Here is an 11,110-nt window from a genome sequence, read left to right as displayed (position 1 = left end):
CTTGTTCGCGCGCAACAATCCCAGTTCAAACCCATTTTGCCGGCGATTCTGAAGTCCGATCAGAGCGTTCTACATACCATTCTCTTTGTCTTCGAAAGAGTTCGCGATGGTACTTAGAAAATCTCAATCGGGGTTCTTTGGATAAAGTTCTGGACATTCTACGAACGTCGCGCAATGCTGTCAAGTGCTAAATTTAGGCGTAAATTCAAGGAAGGAAATAAACTATTACCTTGTGAAGCCAAATCTTTTCCTTAACCTATGGAGCACGAAATTTCCATCACTCTTACTACTTGGAGGACACTTGTTACCAAGTTTAAACCTTTTTCAAGCCTATATACCCTATAACCTAATTCATAATATACAAACATTCATAGCCCCCAAAATTGGTGAGCCCTCAAGGCTCCTCCTCCACTCTTCAACCCTAATTCCTCCATCCAGCATTCCATCCACCGTTCTTGAAGATTGGAGCAAGGCAAGAGAAGACTAAAGATTGCACAACAATTCATCCTTAGATTTTGTTTGCTTTTTTTTTTTTTTTTTTTTATGTTTTGTACTTTAATTTGTAGTTTTTGCTATTTGTCTAAGAGTAGCTAAACTATAAGAATTCTTGGGATGTGTTAGTAACTTTTATTGGTTATATAATTCCAGTTTTTTAGTATTCATTTTGTTCATTGCATGCTTCTATTCTAAGTGTTATATAATTGTTTTATGTTTGAATGACACATTTTATGATGATTTATTGACTTGCAACATAATTGACATAGGAGGTTTGCGAGTTAGAAGAGCTTAGTTGACACTACAATTAATTCCCCTTAAAACGGTTGTGTTAATTGAGAATGATGATATCTAGAGGGTCTAATTGAGCTTTTGGGAGTTGTTAATCTAAGATTGACGACCTTAGTGTGTAACCTACTTTGTGTCGCATGAGCAATACTTACGTGACTCGTTCTAATATTGCATGAGCTGTGTTGGGGTACCATAATTGTGTTTTGTGTAAATCATAATTGTGAAAGGTCTATCATTGGAATTCCACTCCTTGTCTGATTACTTTGGTTATTTGAATGTTTTATTTTATTTTCTTTATTTATTTCTTCTAGTTAATACTCCCGTACATATAAATTTGCGGAAACAATTGTTTTATTAGTGAAATTAATACTTCACTTACATATTAATTAGTTAAATAAATACCAGACGTACATTAATATTATTCAAACTAAATATGCATCAAATATAACAAATACTTCCTCCGTTATTAGGAGTGTCATTTAGTTATGGCACGGGTTTTAAAAATTGGTGGAGTATATAATTTATGAAGTGAGATGATGGAGTGTGTAATAAATGAAGTGAAATAGTGGAGTGAGATGGTGGAGTGTGTAATAATTGAAGTGTGTAATAAATGAAGTGAGTTGGTTGAAGATGAGTCCATTTTTGACTTTTTGGTTTTTTTATTTTTGTTTTGGTTTATTTTAATGTAGATAATGACATTTTGATGTAATTTTGATTAAAAATGGGGTAAAATTGTACTACCTCCGACTACTAAAATTTGTCTCATTTTTCCATTTTCATCCGTCCCCCAAAATTTGTCTCATTTCACTTTTACTATTTTTGGTAGTAGATCTCATATTCCACTAACTCATTCATACTCACATTTTATTATAAAACTAATATATAAAAGTAAGACTCACAATTCACTAACTTTTTCAACTCACTTTCCATTACATTTTTTAAAACTCGTGCCGGGTCAAAGTGAGACAAATTTTGGTTCAAGGAAAAGAATACAATATAGGTTATTATTTAGCTGACAGTATATACCCAAAATCGTCTACTATTGCGCAAACAATTCAAGAGCCTCGTACTCCGAAGACAAAATATTTTGCAATGAAACAAAGAGGCACGTAGAAAAAGATGTAGAACATGCATTTGGTGTTCTTCAAGCATGTTTCGCAATCGTAGCATTATCAGTGCGTTTTTGGCAGAAAAAAGTGTTGCGTGACCTAATTATTACACGCATAATTTTACATTACATGATTATTGAAGATGAGCGTGGCCTTAGTTCTCCAATTGAAGTTGCTAGAGAGGTGCCACAACCAGAAGTTGAGATGACAACAAATGAAGATGTTCGAATTAAAGTATTTAACTCGATATGACGCAATAAGAAATAAAAGTGCTCATCTTGAACTACGAAATGCAATAATTGACTATTTGTGGAAACAATATGCAAATTTTGAATATTGAGTTTTAGTTATTTTATGTGTAAGTAGTAATATTTTTTATAGTATTTAAATTTTCTAAATTATGTAATTTATTATTTAATAAATAATAGATTTCATATTTAGTTATATTAATTAGTAAATTTTATTATATTAATTATTTAATTTAATTTAAGTTATTGACTAAGTATTACATGGTTAGTGTGTAATTTAGATAAAATATATAGGTATGATTAAAAAGTATAAAAAGTAAGTGGATGAAAAATATTTTTTTTGGGTTTGAGTTCAAGATAAATGGTTTGAATAAAATTAATATTTAGGAGGACGATTACACTAAAAAGTAAATTTTTGTGTTTGAATTTAGTGTAACCGTGGGAGATGGTCTTAGTGAAGATATTATTTGGAAGTGAAATTTTAGTTAACTTTAAGCAATATATGGATTTGGGATATTAAGGTATTTATTGGTATTGGGTGAAATCAAAATCGGTGAGCATAATTTGGTTTTCTAATTTGGTAAACCCTTGTAAATTGTGAACTCGCACACTGACGGAGGCGGGAGATTAATCGGAGAAACTACCATGGCGAAGCGAGAGCTATCCAATACTCTGAAGAACTAAAAGGTTTTGTGATATGGAATCTTATACTATCCGTGTTTAATTTTGATTAGTCTGTTTGAATGATACTGATTCTTTATCTTATTAATTAGTGTTGTTCAGTTCATGCACAGAAAGAGGAGAAAACCAAGAAAGAAGAAGCCTGCACCGCTGTTAAAAGATGGTATCTTTCTTATATATTTTCTTCAACTTAATCATTTTCTATACTTTTTTTGTTGTACTTTGCTTGTAGAATTTGTTTTTCCTGAGTATATTAGTTGCTACCCTAAATTAGGGAGAAAGAGAGGAAGATGTTAGTCTCAATTATTTAGTGAATAGTTTCCTGGAACACAAACTTTATTCCCATCTCTTTCAGAATGTTGTGTCGTCAATTGTTTAAGTAACGCATCTTTATTTAACCTGCTTCAATCTCTGTTTGCTCTCTCCTCAATGCTTAGTATGCAACACAAAAGAAAACTGATAGCAAAAAACAGCATGAGTATTAAGTTCACTCTGCATTTTTTTGGATATTTTTGCTACTTGAATTCAGTATAAATCTGTTTTCGCAGGAACCTGCAGTATGTGCATTTGTTGGTTATTATTTTTACAATTTACATTGTGCGAATGCATTTAGAATACTTATTTGATGAATGCTATATTATACTTTGGTATATGTTTATAGTGGATGTAGATGAGTGGGAAATAATGAGCTAATCTCTTGAGGGGTGTTTACTTTGGGCAATAGCTTGATTATTTAAGGCATGTTTGGTCTAAGAATCTCAGTTGCTATATCATAAGACTTTTCACATGTCTGGCAATGCTCATAGTATGTCACAAGATGTTTTCGGATGGAATGATTTATCGAATTGACAAATTTTAATTATTTCATTCCATATCTAGAAAACAATTGAAAAGGAGAGCTAACGAACTTATGCAACAGTTGCTATAATAAGACTTTTCACATGTCTGGCAATGCTCATAGTATGTCACAAGATGTTTTCGGATGGAATGGTTTATCGAATTGACAAATTTTAAATTATTTCATTCCATATCTAGAAAACAATTGAAAAGGAGAGCTAACGAACTTATGCAAACAAGTTATAGCATTGATCGATTTTTATTACAGATTTGAAACCCTTAACAATGGTAACATGAATAGTTGACCTTTTGATTTAGTAGAATGCCCAGGTTGCCTCATAAGTCAGTATGTCCAAAATGTACTGTAATGTACATCATTCTTATATGAGTGATGTAATATCTATTTAGCGTTTCTCTAGAAACGATATGTGAACATTATGATGGATTTCTGTCAATATAATAGAGACTCTATCTATATATTATTCCATTAATGTGCAGTGTCGTTATAGTAGAAGGTGATCTGCATCCAGGGGCAACACGTGGACGCATGTCATTTCTATGTTTCAATCCTTCTATTGATGTGAGTTGTGGAGATGTAAACTGTTGTAGTTTCTACATTTATTATATTATTATTTTATTATTTTTAAATCTTACATCAAGGTCTTTGTTTCTGTAGAAACTCAATGAAGAAACATCGACCCCTAGTGAAACCGAATCAGCTGCTACAAGTTCTGGTAGGCAAAATGAATCTTTGAGGTCAGTGCCTTTCTAACATTGAATTTCTCTTGGGGTCTGTTGGATAGCTATGTTTCGCTAGGATAAAGGGATTATTACTAGTTGTTTGGTATGCGAGTTCATTTTCCGTTGGCCTGTGTTAATCCTCTGGCGTGGCCTGATCTGATTTCCATGTTTTAATTGGTTAAATCAACCCATCAAACTGGCGGGTTTATTTAACTGCCTAGAAATATAACCCAGTTAATGAGGCATAATTACGCTTGTACCCTTTTACTTTTCTTCACTTGTAGCAACTCCCATCACCCGAATTTCATGCTACTTCTCCAGTTTGCAGTTCTTCTCTCTCCCACCACCATTATTTGGTCATTTATTTTATTCCCATCTTTTTTTTTTTGACTAAATCCTGAGATCGATATTGCATTTATTTAATCGCACTGAGAAATAATTTTTGATATCAAGTCGAAAACTTAAATGGCATTCTGCTGTGCTGTTTTGATATCAAGTTCCCTGTAATGTTGTTTGCTGCATTTAAATACTATGTGAATGAATGTTTTAAGTAGGATGTTATAGTAAATCTCTTGTATTGTTTGGAGTAAGGATGCAAAATCATCTTTCTTCATCCAAGAGGATTCTCTTTGTTCCTCATTTTTATTATGATTCCCCATTCCAGTTCCTCACTTTTTGTTCTGGTTATTGAATTTATGCTGTGGCATTAGGTAAAAATGATGACAACTTTGGCCAAAGGGAATTTTTAGGTCAAAAAATCATTTCTTGATATGAAATACTACTATCTTGGTAATTACTCCCTCCGTTCCGTAGAAGTGGAGGCGTTTCTTTTCGGCACGCGATTTAAGAAAAATTGTGTTAAGTGAGTTAAGTAAAGGAATAATAAAGTAGTAAATGAAAAAGGTAGACAAAATGACTCCATTACTATGGAACGGAGGGAGTACAATTTAGACCAAAATCCAATCTAATATAAAAGTTAAATATCGACTTTATTTAAATAGCATACCAAGCCCTAACATATGCCAGCTTATCTGCACAAAACTGAATAACTTACCTTGTTTATTAACTAACAGTCTAACATGACAAATCTCAACCCGGCTACCAAACGTGTCTTACCAACTTACAAGTTAATATATGCTATAGAGTTTGGATTGGAAATGGCGGGAGGTGTATGGTCATATTCTTGGTAAAATATTCTTGACACTGCTTTGTTTTGATGTGAAAAAATTTAAAAATAAGCTATTTAGTGCAAGGCTTTGTAAATCATCAACTTCAGTCACCAGAATTACCATGACCCTATTTGTGTTTAATGCTCGTTCATTCTAATTGATTGTCAAGTTGAGGTGATTGCAAGGGTTGGGCGAAATCACTATTACCTAATATTGTGATGTATACGTTGAAGACTGAATTTTCTTTCTTTGTAGAGAAAATGGGTCTCCTCAAGGTAGATCAGAGGACTTGGGATTAGAATCGCGAAGCAGTGATTCCAATGGCAATCATAAGAGGAAGCAACACGATGCTGGCGCAGAAGCTAAGACTCCAAATAAGTCGAGGAAGAGCAATCAAGATAACCAAGATTCAAACTCAGCTAGAAGCCGCAGCTCTCAGAAGCTAAATAAGCGTGAAAAGCTGGATTGGAATGTTCTCCGGTCTCCAAATCATCACAGCAAGAAGAGTAAGTGCTGCGAGAGATATCTGGAGTTGCGTCGGTGATTATTTGTTCTTAGATTATTTTTTGGCACATAAGTTGTCTTCTCAGTCGACTATGTTGTATCGCATTGTTCATTGGTACGTAAAGTTTGTCCTACAGTGGAGGTAAGATTAAGGTTCTATTTTGTTCTCTTCATTTGCAAAAAACAGATGGCAATGGCCTATTTTTCTCATTCAAATTTTGGTACAAAATCATCAAAAAAAAGAAAAATGTGGGTGAAAAAATATGTAAAAGAATCAGTTTTGGGCAGGTTTCCAGCAAGAAAAAGCGTGAAGAACTCGGCCTTTCCATCCCTGCAACATCCATTTCCCATCTTCATCAACCGAGAAGTCTTTATGATACTCTGCCTTGACCTTGTTCTTCACGATACTCACGATCTGCTGATCCAGCGGGAGCTGCCTGAAGCCGGCCCTGACGATCCTGGCCTGCCACTGCTTGTATGTCTCTGGCCTATCAAGCCGCTCCGTCCCCTCGCAGGCTATTATGTTGATGGCGTCCTTTCCGAACACCTCCTCCTCGAACAGAAGCCTGTTGGGGTCCTCCCGCGGCACAGTGGCCTCGTACATGTCAAACAGCGACGAGTACTGGAACAGCACCTCCCTGAACCGGGTGACGAAGAAGGGCGTGTTGTAGGTGCCGTTCACCACCCCTTGGATAAACATGTCCGGGTCGATCCTCTTGATGAGCTTCAGCACTTGATCCCTCGGGCTGTCGACCACCACCGTCTCGTCTGGCACGTTCGGAAGCCGGTGCAGGCAATTCACCACCAGCAGCTCACCCCTCTCGATCTCGAGCTCCTCCAGTTTGATGCTCTCCCATTTCTGCGCGATCGCCTTGTATTCGAACGGGACTCCGAACCGCTGGCAGTACCTGGCGAGACGGTCGCCCGTGTCGGACACGCGCTCGGCTGGGCGGAACCCCGACTGGGGGAAGTCGATCCCGGTGATGCGGAGCTTGGGGGGACCACCAGGCCTCTCGGAGAGCGACTGGATGAGGCAGGGCCACTGGAAACCGTAAAGGATGCCGAAGTCGATTATATGAAGGGCTGCTGCGGAATCGGCGAGTTTCCGGATGGTTTTGTTGGCTAAAACATTGGACATCTTTCTGAAAGGGCAAGCCTTGATGAATGTGTGGTAGCCTCTGACGAAGACGGCGGCCGATATCCGGTTGGAGAAGGCGGTATAGGCGGCCGAGGCCGTGCCCGCGACGCGCGCCTCGAGGGCGTTGGCGAAGTAGTGGGCGAGGCGCTGCGTGCCGTCGCCGTGCGGGGAGGAATGGCGGCGTATTTTAGCAAGCAGATCGGTTACAGTCGCGGTGTCGAAGGTGGCAACGGCCTGCGCGCATTGCATTAACAGAGTATGCAGATCCACCACCACAAGTTGTTTCTTGGCTCCTCCTCCTCCTCTCCTGCCTCCTGGCTTCTTCGTGTTGGCCTTGGGCATTGTGCAATCGGAGTGGGAACAGAGGAGCACCTTGTCGAACATTTCCAAGGCCTCGTCTTCGCCACCGAGGTTGCTGGCCAACTGCTTATTGCTGCGATAATCGTCTTCCCTGTATCTGTTCTTCTTCTGCTTCTGCTTATCCGTAATATTGTCAGATGAGCTATCGAGGTCGTTGTCGCTGTTGTTGTTGAGAAGATCGTAGAGAGATTTCTCGGTAGCTTGGAGAGCCAAGCAGTCGTGCAGCATACACGGTTTGTTTTCCAAATCATCATCATCCTCCTCCATGAGCATGATGCCTATCAACTTGAGAATCGCATCTGAGTGATCGTGATCCATTGCTTTGCTTTATGATAAACAGGATGAGATTACAATTTTGTTGATCAATTCGATTGGACTAAAGTGTTCATCATCGCCTGTAAACAACAAAATAGGATGTATTGATTTGTTGAGTAGCTGAAAGAAGAAGAAGAAGTTAGACTGAATCTGGAAGCGGTTTCAAATGCAGAAAATTGGGGTTTGAATTTATAAGAATGTAAAGGGAGAAAGGAAGATGAGAGGAAAGAGACATGCGTGCTCGCCACTGAATTTGTATTATTATCAATTCCTAGGGTTATTTTGTCGTCACCCAACCTCATTTAATATTTGCCCTTTGTGACCAGATTCCATAATATATTTAGGGCAAAATTGATGAGCAGACGATCAATTTTACTTTTCTAACTTTTAAAATAAGTAAAGATTTAAATACTAAAGTGAGTTCGAGTCAACCATATTGTGACTTTTAAATTTATACGCCTATACACGATTTATTTTTGGCACGGGAGGTAAGAAAATTGTTTTAAGTGTGTTAAGTGAAGAAGGATAAAATAGAAAGGAATAAAAATAGACACATAAGAAAAAATAAAGTAAGAGAAAAATTGTATTGTTTTTTGTTAAAAAAGAATGATTTAGTTATGGTAGGACAACCTATTAAGAAATATGACTCAGGTTCAGAAGGACGGATGAAGTATAAATTATGGATTTTAACATTTTTCTACGATGAAATTTTTTTGATTTTTGATTTTTAATATTAAATCCGATCCTTAAAAGGGGAAATTATTTCTATTTGGTCTATCCCTTAAAAATACAACCTTTCTATTTTAGGAAGTCGACTCCACGGTCCACAAACAATACTTCTACTATTATTTTTTTTTCCTTCTCTCTTACTCTATCCATTTATTTCTTCCTCTATTTTACTCTACCAATTTTTATCTATTACTTTACCAATGGTGCATTAAAACTTGTGTCATTTCAAAAGTTTCTATTTTATAAAGACGGAGGTAGTATGTTAATAATTTGACCCACACATATTTCAAATTGATAATATTGTTGAGTTATTTACTAAGTGTGTTGAGAAAAATAGTAAAACAATTCTGGTAGATACTAAAGTTTTATCAAAATTAGATTACATGTACAAACTGAGTGAAATGTTAAAGTTCATAATTTTTATAATTAATTTTTAAAACTGCGTTCTAGATTTTAACCACGATATATGATTTTTATAAAAATTTGCCCATCGGGATATATTTATAAGTTAATTTAAACTCATATTTTTAATTATACGACAAATTAATGCTAAATTTGTAGTAAACTATATCATTCAATTTCTTATCCTATATCATTACTTTACTCTCGGCTCCGTTTCCGAAAAAAATCATTCAACGTGTCAAGAACAGACAAGAATATATTTTGAAATAAATTCATGTCATTGAATAAAATCACATCATAATAGTAGAGGAAGATCTCATCTTCTAAAGATTCCGATATGGATTTAACTAGACAAAAAGGAAGGCGGTGGGGCCATCCATGGGCAATTAATATAGTCCCACAACTTTGACTCTGTGGATCCATACATCAGTCTAAAAAAATAATTAGTATTCCTCCATATGAAGATATCAGAGTCCTTTCTTTTGGGCACAGAAATTTATGAGATATTGTTTAGTAACGTAAGTGGAGTTAATAGTAAAGTAAATATTTATACTCAAATATATGGGACATCTCTAAACGGAATAAGAGTCTAATATCTTGAGATGGAGAGAGTAATATTAGTTTTAATATAAAATTAATAAGATAAGTAAGAAATAAAGATTAAAAGAATATTGAAATGTTATTAGTAAATTATTACAGACAAACTTAGAATGATATAGACTAATTTTGATGAACACTCCCAAATAAAATTAAATAAAATTCTTTTTGTTTGACCAATGAGGTACTTTATTTTTTATGGTCTTTGACTTTTTCAATGATATATATGAATTTGGTTCAGATTAGGTAATGTATCTGACCCAAATGCGCTGATTTCTTCATCTTCGCTTAAATGGGGTGTCAATGTGTTATTCTCTCTCTAGACTTTGTAAAAGTAGTTTAATCATTCCATTCATGTTTATTTTCAGTGATGTTGCATTGATGCCACAACCCACACATAAATTAAAAATAATAATACTTTCTCGCCTAAGATCCAAAACTTTTACATGAGTCACGACATTAATCATGATATAAGCATTAGAAAGATTTGTGAGTTTTATATTCTATGCTTATGTTATAAAAGTAGAGAGGAAAAAAATCTAAAAATTAAAACAAATGGAAAAATGACAAAAGAAAAAGGGGGAAATAATATAAGACGATCTTCTATAAATATGGAAAGATTCTCATAGATTACAAATGTTCTAAACGTTGGAACATCAGCTAACTTTTAACCTTTTAGTTGGTCGTAACCGCCGCCATCATCTATTAAAATGTACTTGTTGCGAACAAGTATCAAGGTTGGGAAGAAGAAATGTTTGAGAGAAAAATCTGGAGTGTTTATTGATTCTATCTCAAGTTTGAAATTGGAAATTCTTTTTTACACCGAGTCCTATTTCAGCTATAAGAGGGAACTCAACTCATCAACACAAATGTTGATCCCACGGCTAACATTCAATCTATCAACTAAAGAATCAACGGCTAAGATTTAAACATTCATTTAAAGTCATAAGCCATGTATCACTAAAAGGCTTAAGCTATTTGAGCATATATCTACAAATCTCCACCTTGCTCAAGTAGCTCCATCAATTTGCTGCAGTAGAGTCAGCCTTCTACACAGCTCGAGTTTTTCCCTTGGAAGAGCCTTCGTCAACATGTCAGCTAGATTGACTGCAGTAGCTATCTTGAACACCTCCACTTCACCTTCTTCTATCTTTTCTCTGATGAAATGTAGACGCACATCAATGTGCTTGCTTCGCTCATGGAAGACTTGATGCTTAGCAAGATACAAAGCACTGCTTCTATCACACCCAATTGACACTGATTTCTGCACCAATCCAAACTCTGCAGCTAATCCCTTCAACCAGACGCTCTCTTTGACTGCCTCTGTTAAAGCAAGATACTCAGCCTCTGTCGTTGACAATGCTACAACATGTTGAAGACCTGATTTCCAGCTCACTGCAGAACCAAACATTGTGAACACATAACTGGATTGTGACCTCCTGTTGTCTATGTTACCAGCAAAGTCAGAGTCACAAAATCCCATCAATGCATCAC

At 35.9% G+C, this 11,110-nt stretch overlaps 2 protein-coding genes across 2 annotated transcripts; one reads left to right on the top strand and one right to left on the bottom strand.

Moving 5' to 3' along the window:
- The first annotated feature begins 4,151 nt into the window (after positions 1-4,151).
- Positions 4,152-6,115, top strand: LOC125221096. The gene is made up of 3 exons (XM_048123225.1): positions 4,152-4,241; positions 4,338-4,417; positions 5,827-6,115. Exons 1-3 carry the CDS (start codon positions 4,152-4,154, stop codon positions 6,113-6,115), a joined length of 459 nt encoding a protein of 152 aa, XP_047979182.1.
- A 133-nt stretch (positions 6,116-6,248) lies between these two features.
- On the bottom strand, positions 6,249-8,194 carry LOC125222961 (scarecrow-like protein 14). The gene has a single exon (XM_048125873.1). It carries the CDS (start codon positions 7,889-7,891, stop codon positions 6,350-6,352), a length of 1,542 nt encoding a protein of 513 aa, XP_047981830.1. The 5' UTR covers positions 7,892-8,194; the 3' UTR covers positions 6,249-6,349.
- Between the last annotated feature and the right edge of the window lie 2,916 nt (positions 8,195-11,110).

Source organism: Salvia hispanica, chromosome 4 (genome assembly GCF_023119035.1).
Source record: "Salvia hispanica cultivar TCC Black 2014 chromosome 4, UniMelb_Shisp_WGS_1.0, whole genome shotgun sequence".
Classification (NCBI taxonomy): domain Eukaryota; kingdom Viridiplantae; phylum Streptophyta; class Magnoliopsida; order Lamiales; family Lamiaceae; genus Salvia; species Salvia hispanica.
The sequence above is the reverse complement of the archived record's forward strand: the minus strand, read 5'-3'. Positions and strand labels throughout refer to the sequence as shown.

Coding starts and splice junctions, on each gene's coding strand:
- LOC125221096 (XM_048123225.1), top strand. CDS start 4,152: ATGTGCAGTGTCGTTATAGTAGAAGGTGATCTGCATCCAGGGGCAACA. Junction 4,242..4,337: donor GTTTCAATCCTTCTATTGAT/GTGAGTTGTGGA, acceptor TTGTTTCTGTAG/AAACTCAATGAAGAAACATC. Junction 4,418..5,826: donor AGGCAAAATGAATCTTTGAG/GTCAGTGCCTTT, acceptor CTTTCTTTGTAG/AGAAAATGGGTCTCCTCAAG.
- LOC125222961 (XM_048125873.1), bottom strand. CDS start 7,891: ATGGATCACGATCACTCAGATGCGATTCTCAAGTTGATAGGCATCATG.